At 34.5% G+C, this 16,500-nt stretch overlaps 1 protein-coding gene across 1 annotated transcript in view; it reads right to left on the bottom strand.

Annotated features, from left to right (window-relative positions):
• The window catches only part of fbxl20 (F-box and leucine-rich repeat protein 20), a 19,119-nt gene extending 3,093 nt beyond the window's left edge, over positions 1–16,026 (bottom strand). Inside the window, exons 1-14 of the mRNA XM_079879039.1 lie at positions 15,794–16,026; positions 9,039–9,100; positions 8,777–8,831; positions 8,521–8,595; positions 8,297–8,391; positions 4,679–4,747; positions 4,486–4,581; positions 4,277–4,403; positions 2,960–3,034; positions 2,744–2,874; positions 2,578–2,638; positions 2,434–2,478; positions 852–908; positions 342–554 (exon numbers count right to left, since the gene is read on the bottom strand). Of these exons, the coding sequence (XP_079735165.1) occupies positions 342–554; positions 852–908; positions 2,434–2,478; positions 2,578–2,638; positions 2,744–2,874; positions 2,960–3,034; positions 4,277–4,403; positions 4,486–4,581; positions 4,679–4,747; positions 8,297–8,391; positions 8,521–8,595; positions 8,777–8,831; positions 9,039–9,100; positions 15,794–15,835 (1,203 nt within the window). The 5' untranslated portion in view covers positions 15,836–16,026. The remainder of the gene's footprint in view (positions 1–341; positions 555–851; positions 909–2,433; positions 2,479–2,577; positions 2,639–2,743; positions 2,875–2,959; positions 3,035–4,276; positions 4,404–4,485; positions 4,582–4,678; positions 4,748–8,296; positions 8,392–8,520; positions 8,596–8,776; positions 8,832–9,038; positions 9,101–15,793) is intronic.
• Positions 16,027–16,500: the final 474 nt, after the last annotated feature.

Genomic DNA, 16,500 nt, shown 5'->3' with positions numbered 1-16,500 from the left:
TTGGAATAATATTTCACAATAGTACTGTTTTTACTGTATTTTCCATCTAATAAATGCAGCCTTGGTGAGCATAAGACACTTCTTATGAACCTAAACCACACTGAATGGAACCTAATTTCAGATTTCAAGAAGCATCACATAATCAATGAAAATATCTAATCAGAGCAATTATTTACACTTGTAATATCTTTAGAACCCATTTAAACCAAATTTCTTGAACCATACCAAGAACTCCAAATCTATACATATCCCAAAAAAGTTGTATTGTAGTATCCATAAGATAAGAAACAACAAACCACTATGTTTTACCTCTCACTGCATAAGCAAAAAAAAGGCCTCACCCTCAAGCGCTTGATGCCGGCGCGGGTGATCTGTTGACAGTCGTACAGCTCGATGCGGTCCAGGCTGTGACAGGTTTTCAGATGCTCTAATGAAGCATCAGTGATGAGCGGGCAGTTGTCGAGCTCCACCACCTCCAGTCGGTCGTGAGCACAGGGTCCACTGCCCAGCTGCCTGATGCCATCATCAGTAATCAGCTCACAGTGGGACAAGCTCTGAAACATCAGCGACAACAACAAACACATAAACAAGCCCATAACACCCAAGGAATGTTTCACAAATTATTAGATATTCGGATTAATTGCAATTAATAAATCACATATATAAATATTAGCTGAGAAAAGCCCTCACATGATAATAAGACATTGTGACATTATTGTGGCAGATAAAGAAAAAATGTAAAAAAAAAAAAAGTTTTATTAATAATCACACCAAGCTAACACATTAAACTGACACCACTAAAATACAAACGTATGTTTTTTTTATTGTAAATTTTGTTTTTAAACCCTTACCAGAACCTGGAGTCGAGGGCAGTGTATAGATAGCTGGATGAGCGTTCCATCTGTAATCTATGGAGAAAGATTAAACGTTATAACAAGGCTTTTATAACATTTTATAGAGCGTTTATAGAGCAATTTACATGCATTAATAAATAAATAAATATAATTATAAATATTCATGCTAACTGCATTCATTGATAATCAACAAAAGAGGAAATAACATTAGGAACTATGCTCCTTTTCATTTCAGATAAGACAAATAATTGCAACCACACAGTCAATGTCTATAATAAAAATATATGTTGGAATCTAGGGGGTCCTCTAGTCGTCTTTGTTAAAGTTATAAACAATGATTATAAAAATCAAAATGTATAATTAGAGGATATACTCAGGCTTACAATTTAACCTTCAAATAAACAAACTACTCTGCTCTGATTGGTCAGATGGGCAGTCTGTTGTGATTGGTCCACCACTTACAGCGCATGTCGAAAATATCTGAATTTCAGTTCCGGATCTTCTTCAGCACTTGATACACATTAATACTTTAAATGAGTCAACCCCCCAAGATTACTTTTATAAACATGAGCTTCGTCTGAAAGGCAAAGGGGTCCATAGGGTAATATTTCCAGAGGTCTAGTTTTAAGTATAATTCTACTGAAGTGATGGTGCTTTATGTAACGCTATCTAGTGTAAGTGATAAATCCTGTTGGACATGTGTACTGGCTACTAAACAGGTCGCCAAAGAATTTGCTGATTTTCAATTTGGAATTAGTACTGGCTGCAGATGAAGACTTAATTGTTGGTGATTTTAATATACATGTAGATACTGAAAAAGATGCATTGGGATTGGCGTGTCAGGACACACTCATAGTCGTAATCATACTTTATATGTAATATTGTCACATGGAATCGATGTTGATGGTGTTGAAATTCTGCAGCAGAGCGATGACATCTCAGATCATTAACAAACTCCCTGTTACAAATATGGTAGAACTATCACTTGTACCACCAAATCAAAGGCGTCAGTTTTACTGTATCAATTCGAGCTTGAGACCTCATGCTCTGCAAATGCATGCAAAGTGCTTTCGCATGCGCAACCTCTTCCAAACTCTTTAGCACACACTCTTCCAGGCCTCAGCTACAACTACAGAGTTTGAGGGCGGGTCAAAGCAGTGTCATTCACAGGCAGCCAATGAAGGCCATAGGCTGGCATTATGCAAATGTTATGCAAAAACCTTAGTAGGTTCAAGAAAGAAGACAGACAAGAATTACAGAACTGATTCCTTCTCTTGCGAGACAATAACTCGGGGACTTTGATCTTTGCAGACTTTTTACTTTCACAAAGAGCTATACTGCACTCTACATTAAAAGTAATATCCAAAAAAGCATAATAGGGGCACTTTTAAGAGTCTCCATATCAATTTCAAAAGACTTGTTTGAGAATTATCATCAGCAAAAGTGATTGATCACTTCAATGGACTTCAATTGAGGGTTTCATCAAATGATATATTCTTAATGTAGAACTAATAAAAATGTAAATACTGTATGTAACAACATTTTAACATTTTGTAATCATGTTTTCATTCTAACTCACCTGTACACACTCTTCTAAATCCATCTTTTCTAGTTCATGACAATTCTGTAAAATAAGAGGAAATGATGTGCTTGATTTCTGTGGTTAGAAGCTCCAGAGGTTCAGCACAGATGGAGGTTTGTGGTTGTCAGATTGTTTACTCACCCGTGCTAGTGAGGTGAAGCCTACATCTGTAAGCTGAGAGCAGCGAGCCACCTCTAATATTCTACAGAGACAAAAATGTCAATGGTTCGAAGTTGAAAAGAGGATAAAAATTGGGTAATGGGTGATTGCATGCAAATGCATGGGTTTGATTATGTGTGTTATGTACCTGAGACGAGGGCAGTTCTGGCCCAAGGCATTGAGAATAGCATCTGTGATGTTTGCACAGCCAGACACACACAAAGACTGCAGCCGATGGCACCCGCGACATATGGTTATAAGACCTTCATCTGTGATCTGCTGCTCGATTCACACACAGAGATATACCTAGATGAGGAAACCATCCCATCCAGTGTATGAGAGAATGTGAATGTGTGAGTCTTACTGAACACGTCTGCAAATTGAGTGTGACCAGCTCTGGACAATGTGCTCCAATATGCTTTAATGCTTCGTCTTCCAACTATAAAGAGAGAAAACATAAAAGAGAGACAGATAATGTGCTACTAAACGATTGATCGGATTTAAAGAGACAGTACGGTACTTCCGTCATCATTTACTCACCCTCATGTTGTGTCAAACCCATATGTTTTTACATAGAATACAAAATGTGGAGATTCAGTGACAACAAATCAATGACAACAATTGCCATAAAAGTCTTCTAAAGATATATGATAGCATATGGACTATGTTTATCTGTTTTTTCTTCTTCTTTTCTCTTTGTGTCTTTTGTTCTTTTTGTCCTTATCAGGTTATTATTGCATGAAAAAGGAAGTTTCAGTGTTGATAACCATGGTTAATCTAGATGTTATAACATGAACCACATTTTCACATGTTAGTTGATGAATAATCTGTTGCTTTTTGCAAACCCTGTGGCCTGTTTGCTTAACTTGTGCGTCAACCAATGCCATGAGTTTGGGGCAGGACTATATTACATTTTTAATATTTTGAAGCTTTTATCTTTATATTTCCACTTTCATTTTAATTTTGTTCATTTTGTTATGTGCTTTTGTAATTTTTATTAGTTTTTGTTGATTAATTAATTTCTACATATCTTTAATTTTTATTTCAGTTTTAGTAATTTCAGTTTTAATTTGTTTAAATAATTTAGTTTTTAACTATTTTGTTATGTACTTATAATATATATATATATATATATATATATATATATATATATATATATATATATATATATATATATATATATATATATATATATATCTTTATTTTTTATTTCCAATTTTAGTTTTAGCAATTTTAGTACTTCACCTTGAACTTATTTCAGTTGGTTGCCAAGGCAAAAGGTTTTGTTCGTTAACATTCATTAACATGAACTAACTATGAACAATTATTCTACAGCATTGATTAATTTTACTTCATGTTAATTTCAACATTTACTAATGTGTTATTAAAATCAAAAGATGCATTTGTTAACATTAGTTAATGCACTATGAATTAACAAACAATGAACAATTATATTTTTCCCAACATAAAGATAAATTAATAAAAATAAATTGCTCATTAATTCATGTTAGCTAATGCATTAACTAATGTTAACAAAATATACCTTATTGCACACCTTATAGTGTTACATTTAGATATTATTTTAGCTTTAGATCAATTCCAAATGCTACAAGTGGCTTTAAATAACACAGAAAAGGGGAAGAACAGCGAAGAGGGCTGAAGGATGATAGTCCAGTCTCACCTGTGTGCAGCCCTTGAGGAACAAGCCTTTGAGTCCTGGACAACATCTCACAAGTGCCTGTATGCCGTCTTTGGTCACCTGATCACACCACGAGATGTTCAACTGCTCTAGCAAAGGACAGCCCTCGCTGAAATGACACACAGAGAGACATTTAGCCCTAGAGAAGCATTCTGCATAACCAGCAAGCGTGTGTGTCTGCGACCTCTGACCTCAGAGCTTTGAGGGACAGGTTCGTGATTGAGGTGCAGGAGGCAAGATCCAAGTGCTTCAGTTTGGGACAAAATTTACTCAAGCTGTTACAGGTACTGCAAAAATAAAGACAGAAGTTCAATGGAGATCAAACAGCACTTTCTCTCTCTCTCTCACACACACACACACACACACACACACACACACACCTACCTGTCAGTGATCTTGGTGCAGCCATTGAGGCTGAGCAGCTCAATATTTCTGCAGTTCTGGGCAAACGTTCTAAGAGAGAAAGGACATTTTACATGATTAAACTTTCAACAATGCTTGAATTTCCCTCCAAGTCGCAATAATGTCTTTAGTCCATATGTGATGTCCTTCAGAATGGAAAGCATTACTAAACTCATTCTTATTAAAGAGGCAATCTACTTTCTTGACAGGTCTTAAAGTCAGCATGAAATGGCATGAAAGTTGCGATAGTCTTTTCTTCCTTATTGTGACGTATATCTGAGTGTAACGACTTCTCATACAAGAAAACGTGGGCGGGACTTGATTTTGTCCATGGGGTTTTGATTGGATGGTTGTGGTTTACTATTGGTCGATCTCATGTGAGTGACAGGTTGTCCCGCCCTCACGCCAGTAAACGCATCATCAGAGAAGAGAAGAGATGTCGCTGAAAGAGGGAGGGGAAGTTATTTTGATAAAAGATTACAAGGGTACATATATAAAATAAAAAAAAGAATGATGTGAACGAATAAATCATTTATAATAAAAACTGCAATATTCCATCAAAAAAATAAAAAATTTAAATTTTGATTTCATGGTGACTTTTAGGCTTATTCACACAAAGGGCAAAATGACAAAGTGAACCGAAATGGTTTTTGCTCTAAAACTATTAACAAAAGGTTTGCATGCATGAAACATCACACACACTTAAATACACACATCCTGTAAGCCATTTTAGCAGTTTTTTATTAAAATGATTGACAGGCAAAAGTGTTTCTGATTGGTTGGTCTTTTCTGCTTTAGAGTTGACACAGGCACTGTTTAAACCGGGTATTAAGATGCGTTTTGGTCAGCAGCTTTCGTTTGTGCTCTGATAGCCACAAGACCACACCGAACACTGTGATTGTCGTCTTCAAACCAAACTTGGGTCTCAAGCCGGAAAAAGTTCAATCCCATCTGGCTAGCGTGCTTCCCATTATGTTTAAGCATTAGGTCAGAAGGCAGAGAGTAGACAGGGTTTTTTTGTGGCTGTTCAAACACATTAGATCACATGAGCGTTAACTCAACAAAATCAATCCGGTCGAATGCGCTTTCGACTACCTCTGGAAGTGGAAAGTGGACCAGCTCAAAATACTTTGAACCCGTTTACACCTGTATTTAGCGTCGTCCACTTGTAATCTGATCAACCAAAACGCATCTTGAAACAAGGTGTAAACAGAGCCACAAAGACAGGTTGGCTCTCTCACAACGCCTATTCTAATTCAATGAGATCTGTTAGGTATTAGGGACATTTCATAATTCGCACCAACTTCAAAATAGAACCCAACAATTTTCCTGCATTACACTACCATTTAAAAGTTTGGGGTCTGTATGATATGAAAGTAATGTTTTTGAAAGAAGTTTCGGTAACACTTTACAATAAGGTTCATTAGTTAACATTAGTTAATGTATTAAAGGGATAGTTCACCCAAAAAGGAAAATTAGGAAAACTAGGTGTATATGACTTTCTTCTTTCAGACGAATACAATCGGAGTTATATAAAAAATGTCCTGGCTCTTCCGAGCTTTATAATGGCAGTGAATTGCTGTTTCTGTTTTGAAGTCCATCAAAGTGAATCCATCCATGATAAAAGTGCTCCACACTGCTCTGGGGGGTTAATAAAGGCCTTCTGAAGCGAAGCGATGAGTTTGTGGACTCCACTTTGATGGACTTCAAAACATAAACGGCCATTTACTCCCATTATAAAGCTTAGAAGAGCCAGGATATTTTTTATTATAACTCTGATTGTATTCGTCTGAAAGAAGAATGTCAAATACACCTATAGTGGAGTGGCTAAGTGATATAATTGTTCAGTTTATGATACAAGCGTGAAAATTGGCATGAGCAGTCTCCATGGGTCACTTGACAAGAAAATTGTCCGAGCCACTTGAAATTTCAAGATTTTTCATTTTTCAATATGGCCGACACCTTAGTGGAGCAGTTAAGTGATATAGTGGTTTATTTGGTGATACAAGCATGAAAATTGGCATCAGCAGTCTCTGATGGTCACTAGACAATAAGCCACCCACAGCTACTTGAAATTCCAAGATGGCGGCCATTTTTCAAGATGGTGGCCATTTTTCAAGATGGCCACCACCTTAGTGGCGCAATTAGGCTCATGGCAATTTTCATGTTTGTATCACCAACTAAATGATTTCTTAAGCCTAATTGCTCCACTAAGGTGGTGGCCATCTTGAAAAATGGCCGCCATCTTGAAATTTCAAGTAGCTGTAGGTGGCTTATTGTCAAGTGACCCACAGAGACTGCTCATGCCAATTTTCATGCTTGTATCACCAAATAAACTACTATATCACTTAACTGCTCCACTAAGGTGTCGGCCATCTTGAAAAATGGCCGCCATCTTGAAATTTCAAGTGGCTCGGACAATTTTCTTGTCAAGTGACCCATGGAGACTGCTCATGCCAATTTTCACGCTTGTATCATAAACTGAACGATTCTGCCAAACATAAGCACTTAGCCGCTCCACTACTAGGATGACTTGAGGGTGAGTAAATCATGGGATAATTTTCATTTTTGGGTGAACTATCCCTTTAACTAAAATGAACTAACAATGAGCAATACATTTGTTACTGTATTGGTTAATCTTTGTTAATGTTAGTTAATAAAAAGACAGCTGTTCATTGTTTGTTCATGTTAGTTCACAGTGCATTACCTAATGTTAAAAAATATCAATTTGAATAATGTATTAGTAAATGCTGAAATTAATTTTGACTAAGATTAATAAATGCTGTAGAAGTATTGTTCATTCTTAGTTCATGTTAACTAAGGTAGTTAACTAATGTTAACTAATGAACCTTATTGTAAAGTGTTACCGAAGTTTCTTATGCTCAGTAAGGCTGCAATAAGAGCTGCACGATTCTGGAGAAACTGAGAATCACAATTTTTTGTTTAAAATAGATAACATGATTATTCCACGATTCTAAGTAGGCAACTAAACAAAATAACATGCAATTTACTAAAGGTCTGACAAAATGTTAATTGCTGCAGTGCATTTAAAAAATATATAATTAACTTTGAAGTTGGTTTGAATGAATGATTCTAAGACTCAATCATAAAGACTTCAAGAATCAGCACTTTTGAATGAATCTCTTGAATAAATGATTCAATGACAAATACATTTTAAGTCACCTGTCGCCATCTACCGGTGTAATGGTGTAATTAATACAATCTTTACTTGAAGCATCAAGTTACTTTTTTAAAAGGTGATTTACTCTATTTTGATTGCTACCGCAGACATCAGTGTTTATATACGAACTATAGACTTTTATTACAGCACTTCTGAGATCATCTGAATTATTCTAAGACAGAAATAATGATTCTGTGTGGTTGAAAAGACTGTTTGTGAAGCTGTTTCACACCTATACGTAACAACTGCTCTCTCTGGCTCAGCGGCAGCACCAGAACAGCATTTATTTGAAATAGAAATATTTTGTAACAAATGTAAATGTAAAAGAACACTTTCAAATGGGTCTTTAAGAATGAATATTCATCTTTTTTGCTGTGAAAATGTGCTCATTAAGCATTCATCTGCTACCTCTTTCTTACCTGAGCGCACTATCTCCGACTCCGAGACATCCTCTAAGACTCAACTTCCTTAGGAAGCCTCCACACCGCTTTGAGATGTTCTCCACCACACGACCCTATACATGAAGAGATTTTTAGGATCTGTTAGCCACCTTCATATTAAATAACATCTGAAATTGCTTGTATTTTAATAGCTAAAAGAAAATGTTGACTTCATCTGTCAAAAAAAACGTCTGTCTACTGACCTCAATGTCTCTCTGGAAGTCAAAGAGGTCAATGCGCTGCCAGTTACTGCCATCCAGGGCTAACAGGTTCCATGACTGAGACAAAGAGAGCAAGTGAGAAACAGAAAGTCAATAATCACAGCAAGCAACATACAGTATAATTGACAAAATACTGTTTTTGGAGGGCTCATGAAATGAACAAATGTCAAAATAGACACTTAATGTGCCACAAAACACCAGTCTAATCTATAAAGTCCCTAGACTAAATCACACTTACTCGTGAGACTTGTGCGCAGCGGCAAAGTGTGACTACATCTAGAAATGAGAAGATTCTGTGGGGAAAAAAGAAAAGAGAACATCAAAACCATTAGCAAACATCATTAACAAATAGTTAGGATAGAGCATGTCATTAAAGTCAGTCATTATTTATATGCTATAAAGACAGCAAAGACATGATGGAGATGGAGATGATTAATACTATTAACAAAAAGAGATGATTTAGGAAAAAAAGAGAAGTATTGAATAGGTTTCACACCAACCGTAACAGCAGTTCCTTCGGCAGCTTCTTGTTAATAACAGCCTCGTCGTTATTGGAGAACATCTGAGGAGAGAGAAAGACATTCATTTATAAAACTGTGCGTCTTGTGAGTTCAAAGGTCAATAGCGTTTACAGTGTTTTGCAGCAAATCAAACACTTTTAACAATAAAAAAGACGACAATACTTTAGTTCGGACCACAGAACGACAGAACAATAGTGGTCGTTTTCGAGTTTTGTTGAAAAGAGTCTTTCGTGTTCTAATGCAGAGGCTTTGGCTTTATAACAAAGTTCTTTAAGGCATTACACAAGCTTTAAATTAAGTTGACATTTTAAGTTCATACAAAGATATGCAATACCAGAGAATGAAATATTATGAATGCATCAAACTATTTTACAGAAATAACTTCATGTTACCCAAACGCTATTTATGGTGTCAAGAATTACTCCTAAAACATGCCTAAGTGCCAGTGTTGTTTTAGAATTATTTATATATTATTATGTTATTTATTAATATTTTCATTTAGTTTATATTTTCAGTTCATTTTCATTGCAGTTTAGGTCATTTTGTTTTTAACAATTTTGTGATGTGCTTTAGTATTTTTTTTTTTTTTTTTTGGTAACACTTTACAATAAGATTCCATTTGTTACCATTAGTTTGTTCATTAGTTGATATGAATCCTATTGATATGATACTAACAATAAAAAACCTCTACAGCATTTATGAATCTTAATTTCAACATTTACTAATACATTAATAAAAGTTGTATCTAACATTATTTAATGGCCCTGAGCTCGCATGAACTAACGATGAACATTTTATTAACTAATATTAATGTATTACTCATTGTTAATGAATAATTGTAAATGCATTAACTAATATTAATAACTAAGGAGACCTTATTGTCAAGAGTTACCAATATTCATATTAGTAACACTTTACAATAAGGTCTCATGTTAACATAAGTTAACTAACATGAACTAACAATGTGCAATACATTTACTACTGTATTTATTAATCTTTGTTAATGTTACTTAAAAAAAATAGTCGTTCATTGTTTGTTCATGTTAGCTCACAGTGCATTCACTAATGTTAACAAATACAACTTTTGATTTTAATGCATTTGTAAATGTTGAATTTAATATTTACTAAATGCTGTAGAAGTATTGTTCATTCTTAATTCTTGTTAACTAGAGTAAACAACTAATACAACCAATTATATTAAACTGTATGTATGCATGTATATGTAAGTTTTTTTTATTAACATTAACAAAAATGAATAAATAATAATTCATATATTTCAGTTTTAGCAACTGTAGTACTTCACTTACACTTAAACTTATTTCAGTTAATTGCAAGGCAACATTTCTAACTTTCATCAATTTCAATTACTGAAAATGACTTTTAATAGTTTTAGTTATGAGATGACAAAAATCCGTCAGACTCCGGCCTCAAAAAGGACTTTATTTGACCATATATTTCCCCTTAAAGTTGCCTTATAAGGTTAGTCGAGGTTTCTTGCACACTCTCTCTCTCTGACCTTTAGAATTGTAACGATCTCTTGCAAAGTTTGTTTGTGCTTCCTCAATCCCACACAAAGCCTTCACACATTCTCTTTTCTAGCTCATGGTAACACTAACAACAGGAGGAATATCAGTCCTGATGTATCTAGACGTAGTATTTTCACCACACTCTAAGAAAAGTCTGTAAAAATAGGACCTGAATAGGAATTGCCTGTATTGATTTTCACTGGGGTTTCACCCATATTTTACACATTGCATTGTGCTGTAGGGTTAAAGGAAATGTCCATAAACTTGACAGATAATGTCCTGGCAGAAAATTACCAGTACCCTATTTTTTCTAGGAATTAGGCAATTTACAGCACTTGTTTTCCTTCATTCTGTCATTTAATTGGCAGTAGTGCCCAATGTATTTTAACATTGAAACAATTAGAAAAAAGAACTTTAATCCCAAATTCTACAGCTGAAATGTAGTCGTATAGGGTCGACTGTGTGCCGAACATACTAGAAATGAACACCAGAGGTCGTAACTTGGTTTCATCCAACCACAAAACCTTTTTTCCAAATGGTAACAAGAGAAACAGATTGTCTTTCTGAATAATTCAGTCCAGACCGGATGTTCCTTTTTTTTTTTGAGAAGTGACAACCTCACATCCAAATATAGTGGAGCGCACTCAAATTGTTCTGTGTGCACTGGAAATTCCTTTGTAAAAACATGTCTATTTGTATCCCTGTCTTGATCTGAACAAGAATTTGATCACAAATTGATTCAGGAAAACCAACAGGAAAACCACTGTCCAATCCCATAAGAATCATCTCTAATAATCAAAAAGTTTTCGTTCACCCAAAATCATTCAAATAAAATGTTGCTTGCCCCTTTTCTTCTAAAAGAATGTTTTTCAATACAATGAAAAAGAATGAGTACTGCAACATAAAAGTATAACGTATGACTCATATTTCAACTTTTCTGAAGCCAATTGATAACATTTCAGTTGTTATTCTCCACACACACTCTGAAATCTCACATTCAAACCTGGCAACTCAAGACACACTGTTGCTGGTTTGACGTCAATGCTTTCGAATGTATAATGTGCAAGGAACAATTCACATCAAGGGTATAATAATAACTGAAGTTTTAATAATATGAGAATAGGAAAGTCCACACTAGTACAGATAACAACACGAATCACTCTCAGAACTGTTTTTCCAGTTGAAGAACAATAAAAACATTCACAGCCAATCAGAGTCCATGTGACATTAAAGAGATCAAGCATTTAAAGTGACAGATGACGACAACTGAGTGTGCTTATAATAAACAGAATGTTATCGTCCATTGGTGTGAACACCAATACAGTGATCTTTACAGCTCTCATTCATGGTGTGAACGTGATTTTTTGAGCTTCATGTTTCCTTTCATTATAAAGGGGGGATCACTTGGACATTCTGCTAAACATCTCCTATATTGTGTTGCACAGAAGAAAGTCAAATATAGGTTCAGAACGACATGAGGGTGGGTGAATGATGCCAGAACGTTCATTTTTTTGGGTGAACTATGCCTTTAAAGCACCGACTCAGCTGAGAGAGAAACAATATGTTAGACAGCTTACAGGTATTCTTTATCACAAACTCTCAGTTGTGTTGTTCCTCTTTCTTTTCACCCATCCATTCTCTTTCCATTTGTTTGTTTGTTTAAGGATGAGCCATGTGACGTGCAGACCTGACTGTTACAAAGCAGGAATGATTGATCCCTTGTTCCCAGCTCATCAGAAACACTCTATATCGCCGGAAGACTTTTCTCATGATCAGCTCCCTTTTATATGTCAATGTCTCCTGCAATTGTTTTTACATGTGTGGATCTCTCAAAGACGTGTGTGGGTAATACTTTGATACCAAATAAAAATAAAAATAAAATTGAATAATTATTAAGTGTATTATATATTTAGGCTAGTTTATTATTTTACTGAGAATATTGTAATTTGTCTCCTTATAATTATAATTTATTATCCTTATAATTTAATGAGAATAATAATCATTAAGAATATACAAATTACAAATAAAAGGTCTAGAGCATATATTTCATCCCATAACTAAAATAATAATAATAATAATAATAATAATAATTTAAAAAGTTTACTTTATATATAATAATTAGGGCTGTCAAAAGATTAATCGCATCCAAAATAAAAGTTTGTGTTTACATAATATATGTGTGTGTACTGTGTATAATTATTTTGTATATATAAATACACACACATGCATGTATATATTTAAGAAATATTTGCATACATATACTGTATATATATTTATATAGTTTATATTATATATAAATATAATTTTTTTATATATAAATAACAAATTTTTCTTAAATATATACATGCATGTGTGTGTATTTATATATACAAATTTAATTATACACAGTACACACACATATATTATTAAAAACAAACTTTTATTTTGGATGCGATTAATCGCGATTAATCTTTTGACAGCCCTAATAATAATAAACTTTATTTTTATAGCCATTTATATATTTTTGCTTTTATATATTTTTAAATATTATATTATTTTAAAGCTACATAGCACAAAGTGCTTTACTATATATATATATATATATATATATATAATATATATATATTAGGGCTGTCAAACGATTAATCGCGATTAATCGCATCCAAAATAAAAGTTTGTTTACATAATATATGTGTGTGTATGGAGTATAATTATTTTCTATATATAAATACACACACACATGCATATATATTTAAGAAAAATGTGTTATTTATATATAAAATATTTAGATATAATATAAATTATGTATAATATAAATATATATACACAGTATATACATGCAAATATTTCTTAAATATATACATGCATGTGTGTGTATTTATATATAGAAAATAATTATACACAGTACACACACATATATTATGTAAAAACAAACTTTTATTTTGGATGCGATTAATCGCGATTAATCGTTTGACAGCCCTAATATATATATACACACACATGATTATACTACAGAATAATCAGTTATTAATATTTCGTTGGATCTCTCTTATTTTTTGTATGTCTTCATAATTTCTTTGTATGACAGTCTGGGCAAAAATTATGTCACAATTTGGCATGTTTCACTGCATTATCACAAATGAATCAATTGACTCAACTACACAATATGCTTACAAAATCTTTTTATATATTTGAATAAATGGTACACGTATTTGATTTAGTTAAATGAGGGAATATATTCATTCTTTTGTTACAGTAGGTGTTGTTAATAAGAGTTGGTAAAGCAGCTACTCCTTTTATTTTGTTTCCAGGTTTTCTGAATATCTTTGCAGTAATATACAGTAAACTGCTACTGAGTACAGCTCAGCTGCTCCATGACACTTCTTGTTATCGCCTCTGTCATATTAGGTAGCTTCTCATGACAAAAAAAAAGTGACTTCCTGGTTTACATGTAATGCAACACAGTTTCTTGCTCTCTGATTCGCTGGCTATATACATTATGTTGACACATAACCAACCCCATTTAAACAGTAACATTTAGGTCAACACTGACTAAGTAGCCAGGCTACCATGCCACAGGTAAAATGTAATATGGCTGTGCTCCTTTTACCGTTACAATAGCCAAATGCAACTAAATACGTGTATGTAAAGGCAAAATCAGTCCATCAGCTGATGCTGTATCCATGTTTTCTGACAATATCGCAACAATCAAGGAGCCAAGCATAATATGAGCTGTCAGTTATTTGTAAAGATCACTCTCATGCTGCTGTCTCCAAAACAATGTCCAGATAATCACTCTGATCCTAAAAAAAGAAACAGGCTTAAGCTGGCCACAATGCATCGCTGCTTAAAGACTGATTACATTCATGCCTTTGCAATATACTGAGATTAGGCCTAGTACCTTTACAAACATTTACTATAGTTATCACAGTTTCCACTTAAATGGCACGGTTGCTGTTGCAATGTCTCATAATGAAGTATTATGGGTCTTTTTAAAACGTTATAAGAAGCTGTCAGAATGCATGACATTTTAGGCATTTGAATTATTGCATCACATGTGTTCACATTACTTTAGCTATAGAGGACAATAGTAAATGTTACAGAGATGCATTGCCACTTTCATTATGTTATCATAAATCAATCATTTAAATGGCATACAAAAGTTGATTTGGACGTAATGTAACACCCTGGCTGGTTAATGTGGCTTTGAAGGTTGTTCACTGTTTATATTTAGTCAAGTAATTGTGGTTAAAACCAGATACCATCGTAAATTTTCGGTAGTCTTATTATGGAAGAGCAACATTGTGGTGTTATTTAAAAAAATAATATTTAGAAACTTGGCTACAATGTTTCACTTTGACATTGTCTGACTGCCCAGAGTGCATGTGTGTGTGTCTGATCTTTAAAAGCAACTATAGACATAAACCCTCGATAAAAGCATCAATACCATGTGTCTCAGCGTTGCGGCTGTGTTTCAAAACCTAGTGAGCTCCCTATCTAGACAGCATCACATGCGCCTATGAAGTCCCGAAAATGCAGTCTAGGTAGTCAACTCACTAAGTTTTGAGACACCCGATGTAAACACAGTTATAACTTGTTTAAACACGGCTGATCTTGAGCCTTCAAGGGGAACAACAAACTAAATGTTTGCGTAACCCGGCCCAACTGCTTTCTGTGGTGATGAGTAGTGATACGCGATGTGTTTTATCGCGTAAAGGCCCGTGTGTATATCCAGCTTTTGTTTTGGCCGGCTGTTTTCCCCCACTCCAGCCTGCGGTGGGCCTACCAGCATTATCCGTCTCCTATAATCTCAGCTAACCAGTTTAATTCATTAAAAACCATCGAAGCGTACATCGCAACCTACTGTTGCTTCGCGAAAATAAGCGAGAAATTTTAAAGCACCTTTTGAGCCACACTAAGCTTTAATCAATTGATGTGTTTATACAATTCGACACAAAGTAGGCTAGATTTCACAAAAGAAAAAAAATATATAGCTACTTAAAAGGGATATAATGATGTATTTGATGCTGCCTTTGGTCAACATACATTAATGAATGTGTTTTGACTGTCAAGCGATTAGAAGAGCTGAACTCGTATATGATTGCGGAAGCTCGGCCTCTTCCACTGCAATAACACGTATAATCCTGTATTATTTCAGGCGTTTAGTAGTAAAAACGAAAGAATATTTACATCGACATGTCAATCTGGAAATAAACAGTGACTACTCGCCTCAAAGCGACTCCGAGAGACGCCGTTCACCTCCTTACCCATCCCGAACACTATAAAGTCGGTAAACCGGAGAGGAAAAGCGCGTCCGGTTATTAAAAGGACGCAGATGTGTCGGTGCCGCTGGGTTCCGTCGAGCTCATGCCGTAATTCACTTCATTTCTTCGCGTTTGTATATGGCGAAGATGCAGAAGAGCCCCAGTGGTTGAAGTATGAACAAATCAAGCTTATCTCCTGGTGTGTTGCGGATCACCCCCTCCCCTTTACCATGACAGTTTCCCCATCTGAAAACTACTATTAACTTATTGTTCATAAATATTGCAGTGGTAACTGTCCATAAGTATCTGCCAGTCTGCTTTCATATTTAATACTTTAAAGCTATGTGTAATGATGTGGTAACCGTGGTAAAAGTAATAGTCCCTAAGTAATTGTCTGTGGACAATGTTCATGGTATTTAAGGTCGAATATAACTACTTTATGATATAACATTACCCGTTTTTTAGTTGTCATATTACCAAACTGGTAATATTATCTATTATTTATATAAAATATACATATTTTAGATTAATTCAGTGTAAGTTCTACTCAGAAAGTTAGTTTCTTTGGCGTTCTGGGGAAATTCATATATTTGTGTGGATCAATATGTGCAAACTACTTGGAAAAAGTGCAATAGTTTATCGTAATGTTGTATGAAAAGTGTACAGACTGTG

Source organism: Squalius cephalus (genome assembly GCF_949319135.1).
Source record: "Squalius cephalus genome assembly, chromosome: 8".
Taxonomy (NCBI): Eukaryota; Metazoa; Chordata; class Actinopteri; order Cypriniformes; family Leuciscidae; genus Squalius; species Squalius cephalus.
The sequence above is the reverse complement of the archived record's forward strand: the minus strand, read 5'-3'. Positions and strand labels throughout refer to the sequence as shown.